The 20,830-nt window shown below is 40.2% G+C and overlaps 1 protein-coding gene across 1 annotated transcript in view; it reads left to right on the forward strand.

Moving 5' to 3' along the window:
• The window catches only part of DNAJC5B (DnaJ heat shock protein family (Hsp40) member C5 beta), a 45,078-nt gene that overhangs the window by 21,346 nt on the left and 2,902 nt on the right, over positions 1-20,830 (forward strand). The window contains exons 2-3 of the mRNA XM_069099520.1: positions 2,671-2,884; positions 9,608-9,782. Coding sequence (XP_068955621.1) covers positions 2,671-2,884; positions 9,608-9,782 — 389 coding nt within the window. The remainder of the gene's footprint in view (positions 1-2,670; positions 2,885-9,607; positions 9,783-20,830) is intronic.

Raw genomic sequence — 20,830 nt, forward strand, 5'->3', positions numbered from 1 at the left:
TCTTATTTAGGTAGGAGTTGGACTAGATGAGTTATGAAGCCCCTTCTAATTCTGAGATGTTGTGATTCTGAGAGTAATATTCTGCAAAAGTAGTATGACAAGTTACTAATAGCATATGGGTTGTTGCTTGGTCCCAAGGAGCAGCAACATATTTAGGATTAAAAGGTAAAATGTCATTAATTACGTTGGCTCCCTTGGACCAACTTTACTTCCATATGTTAACGTATATATCATGCATTATTTTATAATTATCTATGTCTATGTCATATCCCCATACTAGACCATAAGCTCCATGAAGGCAGGGACTTTGTCTTTTCTAAACTTTGTATCTATCTCCCCCTGCTCCTGGCATAGGCCATGCTTACAGTAGATGCCTAATAAATGTTTGTTGAATTAAATGGAATTGAATTGGACTAGCTAAGGACATAAGGCTAATAAGATCCAATACCTGTTTTTCAAAGAATTATAATCAATTCAAATGCAGTAAAATCACTGCAAAATTCTTCAAATTCAATTTTAATAGAAATTGATTGAGTGGCTTGCCATGAGTACAACAGCAGTGCTCTCAAGAGTCGAAAGGTAAAAGGAAGTCCCGTTGTTCACCCCAGCTGTTTGCCAGTTGGAAAGCATTTATCATCACAAGGAAACAAGAAGATAGTTTTATAGTGTTACCAAAATGGTGCATTTCACACAATGGGCCTCTCAACCAGCCCAGTTCATTTTGTGTTGTGCATTTACAAATAAATATACCACCTCTGGCTCTCTGCACATTTATAAATTTTAAAGAACAAAAATTACAGGATTTTGTGCCACATATGGAATATCAGGAACCAGTATGGTACCAGTGACCATGCTGCCAATAAAAGAAAAGGAGAGAAAAAAGTCATTCATTTGACCTTCTTGAGAAGGCATTTTGAGTCCATAGAAGATGAGAATCTGGAGGAGTGTTTGTGGAATAAAAGATGGTTGAAGCTCAGGCACTGGTCAAAGGATCAGAGGCAGACACAGCCCCCCTGATCTTCAGGATGACTATATTACTGGTTAAAAAGAAAATACAGTCTGAACCATTCCCCCATTCCCTGGTATGGAACAGACATCTCATGCTATGTAGAACCTGGGTTGGCAGAAATATAGATACATACATACATACACACACACACACATATACGCCAAATTGGTTGAATCAGCTGATTGTATCACACTGTTGGGACACCACTTCATTTGAGGTAACATCCCCCAATGTAAGCCTGGCTCCAACTGAGCTGGACGAATAGCAGAATGATCTTTTGGAAGGCTCTTGATTAATCTGTAAGAACACACTTGGGAGCACATGGAGAGATAGCAGGAGAAATGTGCTCCCAACCCTCCTAGAACTTAGGAAAACTATGAATGAAGGGAGTGGTCATTCTGCGGCTTATTTGGGGTGGGTGGGAATCTAGACTGAGAGCCAGAAGACTTGAGTGTTTTCCCCTGACTCCTTTAATCACCCCTAAAGTCTGACACCTCTCCTCCCTAAGGCAGCTAGCTGGGCAGTGGATAGAGTCAGCCTTAGACCTTTTCTGTGTGACTCTGGGAAAGTCATTTAATCTCTGTTTGCCTCAACTGTAAAATGAGGATAATAACTGTATCTGCCTCAGAGGGTTTGTTTATTAGGATCAAATGCGATACTATGCCCAACACCTAGGAAACCCTTAATAAACCTCCCCCTGTACCTGTAATGCAGGGAACCATGGGGATAGAGCTGGAAGGGACCTTAGCCACCAAAGACATTGGGGTCCGTGGAGGTTGAGTGACTGGTCAATAAGTATTTGGAGAAGGATTTGAGCCCAAGTTCTCTGGGTTTAGAGGAAATGTTCTGTCTGCCATATCATACATACTGCCTCCCCTCAGGCTTCCTGTGGGTAATAAGAATAGAAAGGGGAATGTTGACTAGAAGCAGCTAAATGGTGCAGTGGATAAAGCACGCACCCCGGCCTCAGGACTTGCTAGCTGTGTGAAGTAGGGAGAGTTGCTTAACCCCCATTGCCTCCCCCACCCCTTTAAAAAAAAAAAAAAGAACACTAATAGGATTTGAGTTCAAATTACTCTGTGACCTCGGGCAATTCTACTCACCTCCCTGGACCTGAGTTTCCCTGTCTGTAAAATGGGTAGGGGGCAGTTGGACTAGACAATCTTCTAAGGTTTCTTCTAGCCCTATAATTGTGCAGTCATTTGACCTCTCTCAGCCTCATTTTCCTTATCTGTAAAATGGGGAAAATAATAGCATTTTCCTCAAAAGATATTTACGAGGATCAAATAAGAGAATATAAGCAAAACATTTTCTAAGCTTTAAAAGCATTAGTTCAATAGTAGTATTATCATGCTATTTTGACCATACAGTTTACCATAAAATGCTATTTGCAGATTTGGAACATGCTATCTAACTATTTGTGTTTTTTTTTAATAATGTCGTTTCCCCCCCCCAATTATATATTAAAACAATTTTTTACATTTTTTTAAGTTCCAAATTCTGTCCCTCCCTTCCCTCCTTTGCTCTCCTCTCTGAGATGTCAAGCAATTCAGATGTGGGCTATATATGTACAATCATGTAAAACATTTCCATTAAGGAGACCATTTATGACTTGGCTCTGGTCAAATAGAAACTTTGCTTCTTTCTTTTTCATTTTTCAGAAAATTGGCTCTGAAATACCATCCAGACAAGAATCCAGATAATCCTGAGGCTGCTGAGAAGTTTAAAGAGATCAACAATGCTCACACTATATTGACAGATTTGACAAAGAGAAATATTTATGATAAATATGGGTCGCTGGGACTCTACGTGGCAGAACAGTTTGGAGAGGAGAATGTTAACACTTACTTCATGCTGTCCAGCTGGTGGGCAAAGGTGAGACTAACCTACTTCTTTTCTTTGAATGGTTTTACTGGGAAATCTTGGATTTCTGTAGTTTTTTTTTTTTATTCTGAAACCTTTTTGCTTAACTATGTTGTCATTCGAGGCTCAAAAACATACATAGGGTATCACATCCCCCAAAAAGATGCTGTTTGAGGAATTTTCCTTTCTGCTTTAATTGATCAAATAATTAAAATACACAGCATGTCTTGTAACACTTCAAGATATTAATTATATTTGAAGTTGGAGCTTCGGGTTAATTCAGACTCCCCCCTTTCCTTCCAGTAATGACTAAATAAAAAGTGAATCATTGCTCAAAGCCAAAAAAAAAAATCCATTTATGTGACAACTGCTTAATAAATTATTTTAGAACAAATTTAGCTGTGTACTTTGCTATATATGGCACAGGCTACAGAAACAACAATAATCAAGGAGATGGTATGTGGTACTTGTGTCATATACACTCACCTTGAGCCCTCGCTGAGGGAGTGGGAGAAAGGAAGTGGAGGAAGGGTGAGAAGTAAGAGGCAGAGGAGGACAGAGAGGTGAAAGATTTATTTGTGTGTGTGTGTGCGTGCGTGTGTGTGTATATACATATGTAATACATATAAAATATATATGTAATGAACTAAAATGACAGGTAGATAGTGGGAGGAGCAGGAATTTGCATTTCAGGAACCTTTTGTCATTAGAATCTACTTGGATACACACACACACACACACACAGCCACCAGATTTGATTTCCAAAGTATTTCCAATAGATGCACAGACTCACGCAATAATGGTGGCTTTGGGTCACTATATACATGTGTATGTACATGATTCTCTATATAGGTATAGACTAAAACCATGACACATATATTTATAAAGAGACTAAACTATTATCAATCAAGACCTTGATGACTCCCATCTACACAGGGATCAGGTTTAATCAGTATGAGTCTAACTGATTTCACATTCAGGATGCTAGTCCCACTCCTACCTTCATCTACAAACCTTGCAAAAATGAATGAAGTTTAAATGACTAACTTAAATAGATATAAGCAGTCCCCAATTTAGGAATACCTAAGTGAGGTCCTTGAAGCCAGGAACTGTATCATTTTTGTCTTTGTATCTCCACTACTTAGTATGGTACCTGGAATACAGCAAGGACTCAATAAATCCCCACTGAATTGAATAAGGATTGTCAACCCAAGAAGGAAGTTACCTCCTTCCTGCAGCCACCAGAGAGGCAGTGTGGCTCAGTGTAAGGGGTAGTGGGTGGAGTCAGAAGAGAGTTGACCTCTGTCACTTACAGTTGCATGACCACAGGCAAGGAATGGTCTATGAACTTCTATGAAATCTCAGTTTCTTCATCTATAAAAGGGAAGGGACAGTAATAATATCCATAATATTGGCACACAAGGTTGCCATGAGGATCTGATGAATTGTAAAAAGGTAAACAAATCTCCAAGTGTTATGTAAATGTCAGTTCTCAATGCTTCTGGATCTGTCCAGGATCTCAGACCCTTTACTGTCTTAGTTGGAGAATACCTGGAACCCTCTTAGCCTTTCCCACTCCTGCTGTGCCGCAAATGGATCCTGGTGAGTCCCAATCAGAAGACACAACCTGAAAATGAGAGGACAGGTTAGTGCCCACATATGGATCAGAGGGACATGTACTGTATATTCCTAAAATCCCATGTTGGACCTTTAAATTAGTTTTTACATAGCAATAAGTTTGTAAAGTTTTCAAATAAAATAATATAAACTAATAATGTTATAAATTCCATACTACTCTATTACAATTAAATTATGATTTAAATGCATTTTAGACAGTTTTAATAAATAACATTTATATGGTGCTTTAAAGATTTTAAAATTCATTACCATATCTTATTTCATTACTCAATTACTCTTTATATTATTTCTTGTGAACAGAAATATGCCAAACAACTTGATTTACAAATAAACATTTGTAACATGATCCAGGGGTAATGAAAAAGGCATCGCTTAACTTAATGAGATCAAGTATGAATTTCCTCAACTTTTGTCTTCTCTAATTCAAGATGTTCTGTACCTTTTATTTGTCTTTCACTTCTTTTCTTTCTGCCTCAGAAGGAAAAGTAAACCTCCTCCTTCCCAAGGCAAACCCATCCCTTGTATACTTGATCCCATTCTCTCAAGACTCCTCTGGGAACTTTTCCACATTTCCCTTCCTTGCAGGTGTAATTGTTTTCTTTCCTCTAATTGTTTTCCCTTGGTCTAAAAACACAGGATCATAGATTTAGAAATGTAATGCTACTCTTAATCTCAGAGGTCATTAAGTCCAATCCCCTCATTATCTGAGACCCAGGGAAAGTGATATACTCAAGTCTCACAGATAAACTGTTAGAAAAGGGATTTGAATCCAGACAATATCTCTGCAAAGACAGCACTTTTCCAAAGGGTCAAGAAGGCAAATGACTTGTTTATGCTCAAGCAACTAATATGTAGCAAATGGGTTAAGAACCCAAGTTTTTCCAGATTCCATTTCTCCTGCCTTGGAAACACACTATCCCTCTATACACTTGATAGTATATATGCTGCTAGCCTTTGCACTTCAATGAGTAAATGTCTGATTTAAACTGTAATCTGATCATATCTGTAGTATCTGTTCTAAGCTATCCCACATCTGAATTTGTACTTGCAGTTTGGGTTTTCCGAGGGAACCAAGTTTAAAATACTCTATGGGTCCACACTCCTAAGCTATCACATTCACCTTTTTAGTAAGCCATTTGAAACAATTACTTAAAAGAAAAGGCATTTACTGAAATGTCATATTATTTACAGTAGTAGAAAACATGACCTCTATTGACTTTTGGTTTATTCTCCCACAAACACATACTGAAATTTCCCCTACAGAAGCTGTAACTGTGACTTTTTCCCCTGGGGCAAAATGGCACCTGGGAAGATGGGCACATAATTCACTTCAATGGGGGATAGAGGAAGAGGAAAGAAGTAGAGGACAAGGAGGCAACGGATATACTAATATAGTGTGAACTAAAATGACAGGTGGATGGTATAGCAAAAAAAAAAATCTGCATTTTAGGAACCTTGTGAAATTAGGATCCTCTTGGACACACAGCTACCAAGTTTGTTTTATTCTCAACAGAAGCATGGAGTCATGTGAAGATGGTAGCTTTGAGTCAATATACAGTTGTGTACATAACATGGTTCTCCATATAGGTATAGACTAAAGCCATGATACATATGTTTATGTATAGACCAAACTATTATCAGAGGAGTCCCTGATGGCTCTTATCCATACTGGAACCAAGCTTAATTGGTACTAGTGATACATAATATTTCCTTTTGCTAAAATTATAAAGTTAATATTTTGACAGTTTCCCAAAAGTTAGGTGAGTGTGGGCTTCCAAGTAGGAGGGGAAAAATAAACTTCAGTGTTGGAAAACAGGATTGTGGGATACTATCAAAATTGTTGCTATTCTTATTGTGACCTTAGAGGCCAGTCTTCCTAGATTCTACCTGAACAGGAACATACAACATCCTTGACAAGCAGTCACCCAGCCTCTGCCTGAACACTTCCAATGATGGGGAACATCTAAGGCAGCTCATTTCATTTAGGGGAAGTTCTAATTTGCCCCTACCAACCATCACTCCTTGCCATTGGTTCTGCCCTACATACACGTCTATTCTCTTTTCACAGGACATCCTTTCAGATACTTAAAGAGGGCTTTTGTGTTCCCCCCTACATCTTCTCTTTCTACAGAAAAGGGGGCCTTGGCAACCTCTTTCCACACTTTAAAAGGCTCCAGGGCCAGGGGTAAGGTACACAGGCTTATAAAATCAGAAAAACCAATGACCAACAAAGGTGACTCAATTGTAGAATGTATCATCATCTAGGAAAAGAGATTCCCAAAGCAGTAATTACAATACTAAGGCAGCATGTCTGAACCATATTGGATAAGCTAGGTGATGTAGTATATAGAGCACTGGGATTAGTCAGAAAGACCTGAGGTCAAACCAGGCCTCAGACCTTACTAGTTCTATGTGACTCTGGAAAGACATATAACCTCTGCCTGCCGGGGAAAGTAAATTTTATCTCCCAATTCCTTTCTTGGTGTTTTTGCCCTGATGCTTGTATGGCTAAGCAGGTGATACCGGTTTGATTTCTAACATTCTTATCCTTTGGGGAGAGCAATTCTCTTGTGTTAGGTACCTGACAAATCTGGGCTGGTTGACTCATTTTAGCTTATGGTTTTTTATAATGACCAGACATACTTCAAAATTTTTAAAAATATATTTAAATATATTTTTAAAATTTAAATTTATTTATGCCAAAATAAACCCAGAAATTACATAAATAAAATTCTTTTAAAAAACTTTTTATAAAAGTAAAATCAGATTTAAATAACGAGAAATATTAATTGTTCATGGGTAGGCAGGGTCAATATAATAAAAATGACAATTTTACCTAACTGATATATTCAATGCTATCTCAATTAAATTGCTAAAAACTATTTTACTGAATTAGAAAAAATAATAATAAAATTCATTTGGAAGAACAAAAAAGCAAGAATATCAAAGGAACTAATAAAAATGTGTAAAGAAAGGAAAAAAACTGTTGGGAAAACTGGAAAGCAGTATGGTAGAAATTGGGCATAGACCAATAGTTAACACCATTTACCAAGATAACGTTGAAATTCATACATGACCTAGATATAAAGAGATATTACTAGAAAATTTCAAGAACATGGAACAGATTCCATTTTTTTTAGAAGAACTAAATGCCTGGAACTTCTCTTACTACCTTCTCTTACTTCTCTTACTAGGAGAGTGTGTTAGGAGAGGAGAGAAAAACAATTAAATTACTTTGGGAAAAAAAAAATTTAAGTACCCAGCCTAGGGAACATATTGGGCACTGGGGAACACAAAAAAGCAAAACTCTCTGTCCCCTCAAGTGTCTTATTTTAAAAGGAGGAAATTGTGTATGTGTATCAATGAATGAGTGTGAAATGAGGTAGAATTTGATAAGGGCAAAGGAGATATTCACACCAAGTATTTTATGTTTTAAAGGAAATCTGAGATCACTTTCAGCTGGAGAGGAGAGGGTTTGAGGTCTGGAAAGGCTTCTTGTGGAAGACAGAACCTGAGCTGGGCCTTGAAGGCAGAGAAAGATTTTTTAGTAGGTGGAACTCACGGTGCAGTCATTGGGGGATAATCTGTACGAAAACTATGGTGAAGTAGACATACTAGTATGCCTGTTTGCCAACACATCTCTGAGGAGATGTAAATACCTCAGTTCAGGTATTTAGATGCTGATAATTATCTTGTATGATGAGAAATATGTTTCCAGAGGACGCTAGTATCTGATTTCTTTTGTTGGGTGCAAGGGGTGAGGCTGAGGATGGCAGGGGAGGTGGGTGGTCTGCGACAACAAACTTATGATAGGTAAAATGTGAATATGTCAATCTCTAAAACCTTTCCCCAGCTCTGAGGGATTCTGGCATCAAAGTACATGTTGAACTTGGAATCTCAAGATGAGTTTAAAACCTGGCTCTGTGGCTTACTACCGGTGCAACTTTAGGCAAATCACTTATAACTTCTCTGGGCCTCAGTTTCCTCATCTGTAAAACAAAGGTTCTGGACTCAATGGCACTTGAAGTCCCTTCCACCCTGTGAGCTAGGATTTCTGCTTTGTAGCTGTGTGACCCTGGGCAAGTCATTTAACTTCAAGTTCAGTTTCCCCATCTGCAAAATTCAGAAAATAATCAGCACATCTATAGGTTTTGAGTAATCCAGTGAGACGACATGTGTACAGCATTTTGTAAACCTTAAAGTACTCCATAGGGTGCCCCAGGCTTTTGTGACACTGTGTAAATGCTAGAATTGTGATTTTGCCCATGGTGGTTTCAATATGTTGCAGGTTGGCATGAGAAATTAAATGGGAAGTTTTGGGAGTTTTGTGGAAGCCAAAGATGATGAGGGCCAGCAGACAACATGGAAAAAGTCTGGAAACTGAGAAATGCACAAAATATATATAGTATTGTATGATATCAATATATTTTATCTTTTAATACCATAATAATTCAGACTTCTTCTCTGGCACAAAGAAATGGCCAAAAAAAATTTATGCTGATTTTCTAGATCAATGGGGTGCTGTGCCCCTAAACCCCCTCTATGTGGAAGGGATAACTGTACTATTCTCATTATTTGTAAGACTTCTGCCAACTCTAATAATCTACAGATCCCCAACTCATTGGTGTTCTGGTGGTAAAGAACACTGAACTTGAAATCACAGGGCCTGGAAAAACCTAGCTGTGTGTCCTTGGGCAAGTCACTTAACCAGGTGGTTCAGTGGATAGAGTGCTTGGCCTGGAGTTAGGAAGACCTGAGTTCAAATTCCGCCTCAGATATTTCTTGTGTGAGCCTGGGCAAGTCACTTAACCTCTGTTTGCCCCCATTTCCTACCTGTAAAATGGGAACAGCATTTCTAGGGTTATTGTGAAGATCAAATGAGAGAACTTTTGTAAAGCACTTAGCACAGTATCTGGCACATAGTAGGTACTATAGAAATGTTTATTATCTAGACCTCGCTTTCTTTTATATGTAAAACCAAGGGACTGAACCAGAGGACTTCTGAGCTCCATTCCTGCCCTAAATCTATGACCTACATTCTGGTGACTCCACTGATCTCTTCTGGAATTTTTTCTTCTCTGCCTTTGTCTCATCCAGACCCTGTTTGTAATCTTTGGCCTCTTGACGGGCTGCTACTTTTGCTGCTGCCTCTGCTGCTGTTGTAACTGCTGCTGTGGATGCTGTCGGCCCAAGTCCCCAAGAGGGGGAGAAGGAGAAGTCTATGTGTCCCCAGAGGACCTGGAGGAGCAGATCAGGAGCGACATGGAAAAAGGTACCGCAGAATGCACCCTGACGGAGGTATTTTCAGTTTGGGGTAGTTCTGTCTAAGTCTCTGGGGACGAAAGGCAGTAAATGCTGTTAAAGGGTTTGGGCACTCATATAGACCTCAGCAACCAAACTAAGTGAGATCTCATGGAATCTCAGATTTGGCTCTTCCTTTTGGGTAAGTAGCAGGAAATCTGCTCCCAGCTGGCATGGGGAAGAGAGGGAGATGACAGTTCTGTCAGTCAATAAATATTTATTGTGTCAGGCTGAGCAACTAGGTGACACAGTGGATAGAGTGCCAGTCCTGGAGCAGGAAAACTTGAGTTCAAATTCAGCCTCAGACATTTACCAGCTGGGTGAACCTGGGCAAGTCACTTAACTCTGTTTGCATCAGTTTCCATATCTGTAAAATGAGCTGGAGAAGGAAATGCTAAACCACTGTGAGATCTTTGCCAAGAAAACCCCAAATGGGGTCATGAAGAGTCAGATACGGCTAAAACAACTGTACAACAACAACAAAACATGCCAGGCACTGTGCTGAACACTGGGAATCCAAAAAGAGGCAAAAGACAGACCCTGCCCTCAAGGAGCTTACCATCTAATGAGTGAAACAACAGGCAAACAAATATGGACAAACAAGCTATATACAGGACAGATAAGAAATAAATAAGAGAGGGAAGGCAATGTTGTTATAGCTACATGCCTTGAGCACAAGGCAAGTAAGTACAAAATTATGTGGGTTGTTTCTATGATAATTCTGAAAATTATTAAGAGCTCTGGGTTCAGAACATGTCTGGTTTGAAAAGCTACGTAACAGTGTAAAAGGGCACTGATTTGTAGAGGTCCTGGGTTCATATCCTGCTCTGCTACTGGTTACCTAAACGATCTTTAAGTTCTCTATGCTTCCGTTTCCTCATTTGTAAAATGAGGAGGTTGGACCAAATGGCTTCCAAGGTCCCATCAAGTCCAAATCTACAATATGTGCATCGGTAAGTCCCCTTCCAGCTCTGAATTTAGGATCCTGTGATGGGGGAAGAGGGAAGGGACGGAAAAATAAAGGGAAGGAGACAGATCATATCAGACTGTCAGTCTAATGCTTCAAAACAGAAAGAAATCAAAGTTCTCTAAATCATCTAGACACTTTGATTTTTCTCTACTGTATTATTTCAGTCTGGTATTCATGGGAAGAAGGCTCTTAAAAGAATATATTCAGGTGACCCACGAGTAGGCTAGATTTCCTGGAACCCGGACTCCTCCCCAGGGCCCCTCTCAATCTGGATCCACACTGCTAGGGCTAGCCCAGCATTAAATGAGAATGCAGGAATAAGTATATTCAACTTTCATTTGCTTTGTTAAACCACCTCTCCCTGAATGTATCATATCAATGATATCATATCAACTAATCAAACCTGATTGTTTAGGCAATTTTGCAATGTCAAAGAATTCAAAGTTAGCTAGGATCTCACAAAACTCATGCTAAGAAAAGCTGACATATCCCCAGAAAATACCCACGGAATAAACAAGATGGGCTTTGTTTTTTCATCACCCTCTGGCTCTTCTTGAAGTTACAGTGTTGCTATAATTAGGACTTTTTACCCCGGCAGAAGGAGTGGAGAGCAGCTGGGCCTGGAGTCAGGAACACTGGAGTCCAAATCCAGCTTTAAATACTTAACTAGCTGTGTGACCCTGGGCAAGTCACTTAAACTTATTTGCCTCAGTTTCCTCATCTGTCAGATGAACTGGAAAAGGAAATGGCAAACCACTCTAGTACTTTTTCCAAGAAAACCCCAAAGGGGGACACAGAGAGTTGAACACAGCAACAACAAAACCAAGTCACAGTTTAGAATTGGGAGCACTTGGTAGCATGGACCCAATGCATGCATGTTTGGGGGGTCAGGAGTCTGGGGTCTCATTTTTATCAGTTTTTGGGGGGGGGAGAGGACAGACCAACTCCTATCTGTGCCACCTTGGGGTTAGCTCGTTAACATACACAAATCATCTCAAAGTTATCAATAAAACTTTAAAGTTACATCTCTAAATTATCAGTAACTTTTGATGTTCTGGTGCTCTGGACCTGAGGAAGTCTGGATTTTGTCTGGAATTTACATAATACAGGAGCAGAATCTTGACAGGCATCTCCTAGGTGGCTCCTGCTGATTTAGCACATATTACCAGGATGTGAATTTTGAGCAATATATTACACAGTTTGTAAATTATGCTCCTTTGATCTTTGGGGTGGTTTGTACATGGCTTCTAGGTTCCCCTTTGCAGTCTTATTTACTACTATTATTCCTTCACACTGGCTGTTTATAACCTTACTTATTACACTAACTTTATCCTTCCTTTCTTCTTTCATTCATTCTCTCTTCCTTCCTTCCTTCCTTCCTTCCTTCCTTCCTTCCTTCCTTCCTTCCTTCCTTCCTTCCTTCCTTCCTTCCTTCCTTCCTTCCTTCCCTCCAAGTAAGACATTTCACCTCATGATCTGAAAGTTTTCTGTATATCCAAACATAAGAAATACCTACATCAGCAGACTCAGACCAATGGTCTATCTGGCCCCAAATTCAGATTCTGATTCCGATTAAATGATAGTTTTTGGAAGAGTAAGGTATTTGCCATCCATGAGTAAACCCCACCTTAAACTTCCCTTCAGTAGGACAGAAACCAAAGCTAATGAATCTAACTCCCATATTGTAAATGGTGCAGTGCAGAGTTCTCTTAAAAGTCACGTTCTTTCCTCTCGTTACATCTGTTGTGGTGGTTGTTTGTTTTGGTTTTGGTTTTTTGCTTGTTTGTTTTTTTAAGTTCCCCCAAGTTATTGAATGGCCCCTGCAGTAAGTGTCCCTGTGGCAGATTTCTTCCTGGAACAGGTATTCATAGCAGGAGCCAAATTCCTCCCAGGTTTCCTGCCTCCAGGGTGACTGGAAAGACTGGTCATTAATCTGTGTACCCCTCACTGTTCTCAGACCTGGCATGGCTATGCTCACACTTGTTTCAGAGGTCAGACTGTAGACTAAAAAACAACCAGGTCCCATTTGTGTGTTGATATTTTTGTCCAGCAGGAAAAGACCACTCCTTTTTCTATGTATTTAAAAACGGACATTTTGTTGTCAGTATCTATGCTATGTGTGAATGCATTTTATTTAATTCTTTAGTTGACTTTTCCTTCTGTCTACTAGGCAATCCATTTAGGTAGATCCCTGATGAGCAAAATAACATCAATAAGGGAGAACAAAGATGGCAAAAAGCCCCAAGTCCCTGCTATAGGATTAGACTTACTCCATTTGACCCTCCAGAGCACAACCAAAAGTAATGGGTAGATGTCACAAAGGAGCAAATTTTAACTTAATGTCAGGAAAACCTAAAAAAGTCACATTTTCTTCAAGTAAAATTGGGGGGGGGGTAATAGTTTCCTCCAATGAAGGAAGACTGAAAACAAAAGATGAATGACCACATGGGTAACGCCGAATTGTTTCAGTCATGTTGGACTCTCTGTGACCCCATTTGGGGTTTTCTTGACAAAGATACCAGAGTGGTTTGCTATTTCCTTCTCCAGTTCATTTTACAGTTGAGGAAACTGAGGCAAACAGGGTTAAGTGACTTTCCCAAAATCACACAGCTAGTAAGTGTCTGAGGCCAGATTTAAACCCTGTCTTTTCCTGTCTCCAGGCCCCAGCACCCTATCCACTGTACCGCCCAGCTGCCCACGTTGGTATATTATAGTGAAATAGTGAATTTGTACAAACCACCCCAAAAGTATATTATAGTGAATCTAGAGCATCGGCTCTGGAGTCAGGAGGACCTGAGTTTGAATCTAGCCTCAGACACTTGACACACTTACTAGCCGTGTGACTTTGGGCAAGTCACTTAACCCCCAATTGCCCTCCAAAAAGCCAAAATTTAAAAAAAAAATCCTATCCAGGTACAATTTGAACTAGATGACTGCTGAGGTCTCTTCTGGCTGAAATTTGCTATTTCTGTGAGACTCCTAAAAGATGTCATTTGGCTTACAGATTAATATACAGTACACTAAGAAAATTCTTCTATGGATAAATGTCAGAGGAAGTCTATCTGAAGGTTACTCTTTATATGTATTTCAGCTCATGTGTGGAAGTATTACCAGATGAATCCTGCCCAGATGGCATTTAGGGGCTTTGAAAGGGGACTATCAGAAATGCAACTTTCAAGTTACCTCTGATTGGTGATGGGTAGAATAGATTAAAAACGAGCCTATTAGAAAGTGCTTATGAGCATATCCCTGTAGTTCTGGTCACTAAGGAGCCTGAGGCTGGTAGATCACAGCAGCTCAGGAGCTCTGAGCTGTAGTGGGGCTAAAGCCCACTGGGTATCTGCGCTAAGTCCAGCACTAATAAGGTGACCCTCTGGTTGCAGAGGACCACCAGACTGCCCAAGGAAGAACAAAGTGGCTCAGGTCTGAAACAGAGCAGATTAAAGCTTCACTACCAATCAGCAGTTCAGTAGTGGGGGGGAGGGGGAATAATAGGCCTGTGAGTGGCCTTTCTAGCTGGATGTGATAGGGAGCAATAGTCCCTACCCCCCACCCCTCAAAAAAAAGTGAAATTCTGGCTTTGAGAACTTTGCTTTAGTGACTTTGAAAGGAAAGAAAAAAGGGACAGCAAAAACTTGAGTTTCCTCTATTTAGTCATCATTTCATATCATTTCAAGGCTAATCACAGGATCTCAAGCATTGGCAGCAACCTTAGATGGCACACGTATCTCTCACCAAGTACAGGGATTCCTTCTACAATACATCTGACTAGTCAACTAGACTCAAATCCTTCCTCAGACATTCACTAGTTGAGTGAACCTAATTCCTCCGTATAATATCCTAGATTTAGTGTTGGAAGTGACTTTTGAGGTCACCTAGTCAATCAATCAACAAGCATTTATTAAGTACCTAATATATGCCAAAGACTGTGCTAGCCAGACATAGGGGACACAAAGACAGAAACAATATAGTCTTTGCCCTCAATGAGCTGACACTCTATCAAGTACCCTTTACATATTGACAAAACTGAGACCTAAAAAGTTGATGTGTTTCCCAAGGTTCCACAGAAAATAAATAGCAGGTCCAATGCCTCCAGACCTAGCGATCTCTTTGTTACATGATTTGGGTGCCTGTAAATGTTTTTCTAGTTTAAAAAGCATCTAGATGGTCACTGGGAGATTCTGAATAGAGAGATTTCTCCAGATGGGCTATTATTTGAAATTTAATATTTTAAATTCACTTCCTTTCTTCCCTTCAGACTATTCTTTTATAACCTACATTAGGTGAGGGTGTTACAAGAACAGAATAATCAGCGTCTATTACCAGAGAAGGGAGACTTCCATCAGACTATAGAGGGTGTACTAAGGGAGCGCTGGAATACTTTTACCTTAATTATCTGCATCATTCCTTCAAATGAAGCCTGAAATCTTGTCTTGAGTACATATAACAACCATAAATCACACTTTGCTTATGCAGCAGAGAGGTGGCCAGTCTGAACCAACCTGTTATTCAGACACTCTACTCCATAAAAGTAAAGCCCAAATAGGATGAGGTCTCAGAGCTGCCAAGGACGGCATCCATTTAGCACTTTATGGTCTCGCCATTCCCATACAAAGCTGAACAAGAGTTAACGATAGACATGAGCTTATAATTTGAATTCTGATTCTTGACATCTCTCTGCTAAAGACATGATAGACATATCTGCTAAGGATACTATACACATACTCTTCGATCCACACAAATCAGTGTTTGGAATATCAAATCTGATTTTGTCCCCACTGATTTATGTTAAACAACTGGAAATCTTTTCCAGATGTCCTTAGAAGACTTCTAATTTTAATTGATTTACAATCCTTGGGTTGGGAGGGGAGGGGGAGAGACTTCTGCTGCTTGTTCAGTTGTATCTGACTCTTTGTGACCCCATTTGCGGTTTTCTTGGCAAAGACACTGGAGTGGTGTGCCATTTCCTTCTCCAGTTCATTTTAAAAATGAGGAAACTGAGGTAAACTTGCCCAGGGTTGCAAAGCTAATAAGTGTCTGAGGCCAGATTTGAACTCAGGAAGATGTGTCTTCCTGATTCTAGGCCTAGGACTCTATCTACTGCACCAGCTAGCTGCCCTGTGTCACACAGCTAGTAAGCGTCTGAGGTGGCATTTGAACTCAGGCCCTTCTGACTCTAGGCCCAGTGCCCTATCCACTGTGCCACCTAGTTTGCCTTCTGCTATTATCAGCATGTAATGATCTCTTTACAGAGATCTCTGCCAGCTGTTCCCTGATACCTCAGTGAGAAGTGCCTGAGCTCTCTGGTCAGTGGGGGAGGTTGGCCTTTTAATTTTAGGATTCATAAGCTGAATTAGAGCTGATTCTACTTAGGTTCCCATTTTTATTATAATAGAAAGAACACTGGAATGGGACTTAGGAGTACTGTGTCTATGCTACCCGCCTGCTTACATTTTTGTGATTAATTTTGTTAGGAAGACCATGGTAAGGTCCCAGGACAAATCATCTAGCGTCACACAGTGAGGAAGTCCCTCTGGCAGACACACACTATATCCTTTACCCCGGCCTGCCCTGTTGAAGTCATGCTGTTGGAGGGGAGGCGATCTAAGAAAAGTATGTGGATGGTTTAGTGATGACCTACCACCATTACTGGAGGAAACAGCACACCTGTTGATTCTATTGGAGTCAATGGGATTATCTTTGTAGACAAGGGCAGCAGATTGCAAGGTGACTGCTTCCCAAACCAGTATTGTCCTTCTTTGTGTATGTGTTATATCCAGGAAGACCTTCCTCAGACACTCACTAGCTGAGTGAACCTTGGCAAAACACTTAACTTATCTCAGCCTCAGTTTCTTCATCTGTGAAGTGGGAATAAACGGCTTCCTGGGGCTGTTAGGAGGAACAAATGAGATCCTGCATGCAACTTGAGCTATGATTATTACCTTTCCTTCCCCTCCCCATCAGAATGTAGGATTCTTGAGGACCAAAATTAGGCTATATTTTTATCCTTGTACCTCCAAGTTCTTTTCACAAAGGGATGTCACTGATCTAGGGAGCTCACCAAACGAGGAAACTCTCTGTTGTTCATCCTTTGCTGCCCAAGAGGCCCAACATCACGAGGTGATGTCTTGTCTTGTGAATTGGGTTTAAGTGAGGCAGAGTTGCATAAAGTTGTCAGCCTCACTCTCTCTTCCTGAGTCACTGGAAGCAGTGGCAGGACAAAAGTCAGGATGGCTGGCAATGACTGGTACCTTTAGAGGATGCCATGGGGTCACACAGCCTGAGGCAGGCCTTGAACAGGGGTTTTCCTGATAATACTGGCTCTGGCTCTCCAATAACTACAGTGCTTCTGTGTGTGTTTGTGTTTGTGTGTGTGAATGAGATTTACTGGCCTTTAGGTATTTAATCAATATAGAATTAAACTGAATGACAGCAATTCTCAATCAAAGCTCAATAAAATACTGTTTTCATGGGGTCATCACCCTCCACCTCCTCACCTCCACTCCCTCTCCTCCCACTTTTCTGATATGGTCTCTAAAGGAGAAGAATTGTAGTGTGACCTTGTCAGCTGCAGCACACAAAAATATGTTTACAGCTTACTCACTCTTGCCTTTCCCCCTGGAAAGAGCCCAAACTGTTCTCTAACCACTGAGGTCATGCCGTATGGTGTGTAATTAGACTCCTGCTCTTGGCCAAGATATTAAGCTCTCTCTCTATTTTATATTTGAGGCTCACCATGACATTTATTCACCGTGACAGAAGGAGTCTGAATTATGTGCCCCATCACCTCAGAATTCAGAGAAAGTAATCATTTTTAAGCCCTACATAGGGACGAGAGCTGTAATGAAGCTAAATTACATTATATTTCTCTATATGAAAATATCAGTCATGGGTTGCTAAGGCACCAGTAAACAACATGAAAGGATGCAGTCTACCCAGACCTTAGAAGAACTTCTTCAAGCAATAAAGCCACAAGCCTTTCCCAAAACATCAGACAGAAGAACTGAAGGTCTGTTGACCACAGTACAAATGTGCTGCATGCCACTAGCCCACTGGGAGAGCAGTATATATTCAAAGATGGCAGCCACCTTGATTGGAGAATCCTTTTCCATTTCCACCCTGCCAATTATTCCATTTCTAATTTTCATACTCCTATCTGACCATACTCACATCTTTTGGAAAGTCTATGCAAAAATCCCACCATTATTAGCATTATACAACTACGCATAGGTCAAATGAGGCCTTAGAGCTGGAAGAAACTTCAGAGATCATCTAGTCCAACCTCTCATTCTGCAGAAGAGAAAACTGATACCCAAAGAAACCAAATGACTTTTCTATGTCATACACCTGGCAAGTTTAAGAGCCAGAATTAAAATTCAGGTCCAAATCTAATGAATGACCTTCTCCCTACACCACTCCACAATCCTCCATTATTTCCTCCTGAAAACTAAGCTGAGAGGCTGTAGAGTTCCCCAAATTCCAAAGAGTTGTAGAAAGAAAAAACTGGGAACAGCTAATAAAATGACAAAATTGGAACTCAGGTCTGGGCCCTTGGAGGCTCAGCTGGGGCAGAACCAGAAGAGCCTCAAGTCTGCTTTTAGCTGTCTGGAGGAACAACTGTGTGGACTTATGACCCCATGGAAATCCGCTGCACGCTATGCTAGCAAACTGATTCACTGTCCTCACTTAGTGTCTTAGCGACACTTAGCAGGCATTCTCACAAAAGGGAAGGTGAACGGCCACTGGGAGAAATCAGGAGGCTTTGGTGGGCCAATTATCTTTAAATGGCCTTCCCAACCTCACAGGAAAAATTCCCCAAAGGATTCCAGTTTAACAGAGCACAAAGGAACTGACTTCTCTCTTTAAGCCTTTATCAACACTTGAAAATGTTATTAACATCATACACTCCAATTAGGGGAGAATCCAAGAGCAGGATTATAGATCTAGAGGTACAAGGGACCTCAGAGACCATCAAGTCAGTCCCCTCACTTTACAAATGAGGAAACTGAGGGGCAGTACTGGCCCTGGAGTCAGGAGGACCTGAGTTCAAATCTGGCCTCAGACACTTGACACACTTACTAGTTATGTGACCTTGGGCAAGTCACTTAACCCCAATTGCCTTGTCTTTCCCCTCCAAAACAAAAAGGAGGAAACTGAGACCTAGGAAGATTAAATTCTTTTTCCAAGGTCACATAACTGCTAAGGATCAGGGGCAGGATTTGAACCCAGGTCTTCTGTCTCCAGAGCTAGTATTCCATTGTACCAAGCTGAAGGGTACAAAGAAAAAATTCTGGGTGCTAGAAACTATAAGGTTAGAGTATCAACAAAGAATAGAGAGGTAAGGAAAAAGGTGTGTTTGTATATATGTATGTGATACAAAGATAAACTTCAATTCTTTAACATCTTTGTGCCCAGATTTGTAGTTGTGCCCACTGAGAACTATTTCTTTTTTTTTTTTGCCTTTTTTTGAGGGCATTTGGGGTTAAGTGACTTGCCCAAGGTCACAGGGCTAGTAAGTGTTAAGTATCTGAGGATGGATTTGAACTCAGGTCCTCCTGACTCCAGGACAGGTGCTCTATTCACTGTGCCACCTAGCTATTTCTTTTGTAGTCCTTGCTGCTTCTTATTCTCCCTGTTGTTGACATGGAGAGGAAGGGGCTGGGAGCGATGTTACCACTGACATTCACCATGGACGTGAACAGATCCTTGCCAGTAAAAGGAAAACCAATCATTTTTTTATAATGTAATGTTATATTTTTTTCATTCAATGACATGTTAAAACAATTTGTTTAACATTTTTTTCTAAAGTTTTGAGTTCCAAATTCTATCCTTCCCTCTCTTTCCATAGAAGGTAAGAAATCAGATATAGGTTATACATGTACAATCATGTAAAACATTTCCATATTAGTAATTTTATACAAGAAGACGCCAATAAAAGAAAAAGAATGAAAGTGAAAAATAGCATGCTTCCGTCTGTATTCAAAGTTAGTTCTTTCTCTGGAGGCAGATAGTATGCTTCATCATTAGTCCTTTGGGATTTTCTTGGATCATTGCATTGGTGAGAATAACTCAGTCACTCACAGCTAATCATCGAACAATATTGCTGTTACTGTGTCTAACATTCTCCTGGTTCTGTTTACTTCACTATGCATCAGTTCATGTAAGTCTTTCCAGGTTTTTCTGAAATCATGCTGCTTGCTCTAATAGCACAATAATACTCTATTACAATCATATACCACAGCTTGTTTAACCATGTCCCAATTGATGGGCATCCCTTCGATTTCCAATTCTTAGCCACCACAAAAAGAAGCGCTACGCATATTTTTGTACAAATAGATCTTCCCCCTCTTTTTTATTTTTGATGTCTTTGGGATATAGACCTCACAGTAGTATTGCTGGATCAAAGGGTATACACAGCTTTATATCCCTTTGGGCATAGAGAAAAAGCAATAATTACAGTTTTCTGATGCTGTGTCTAGGTGAAGAAAGGGGAGCAGTGTGCATAAGCTTAAGTGGGGGTTCAGAAGAATTGGACACGACTAAATAACTGTATGTAACCTTCCTCATGTTAATCATGCTCACTCCCTCCTTCTCCAGGCTTAGCATTCTCTTCTTGTGTTCTTGGACACAGCCTTAAGCCCAATCATGCCCCAATTAGGACAGGGATGCCTAAATATGAAACTATCCCCAATGAGGAAGGAACTAGTCTCTGAGCAGGAAACAGCCAGGATAATAATTCCAAGGAATAATCCACAGGTAGCATCAGTTGAGGAATCTTACAGTAAGGTTTGGGATAGTGGTTCTTAATCTTGCCTGCTGAAATCTGTAGTCCTCTAAATAATGTTTTCAACTGCATAAATAAAATGCAAAGAAATATGAAGAAAAACAATTGTAAGGGAACTATATTTATTGATTAAAAAAATGTTCACGGATCCCAGATTAAGAATCCCTAGTTAAGAGGGAAAAGAAATGAGCACTAGGTGACTACTGACTCCCTCTTTAGGGGTACTGAGTCAGTTATTGGTGATCTTACAAATAAAAATACAGAA

Source organism: Petaurus breviceps, unplaced genomic scaffold (genome assembly GCF_028583685.1).
Source record: "Petaurus breviceps papuanus isolate PSGF00001 unplaced genomic scaffold, PetGlider_PUasm1.0 38, whole genome shotgun sequence".
NCBI classification, from domain to species: Eukaryota; Metazoa; Chordata; class Mammalia; order Diprotodontia; family Petauridae; genus Petaurus; species Petaurus breviceps.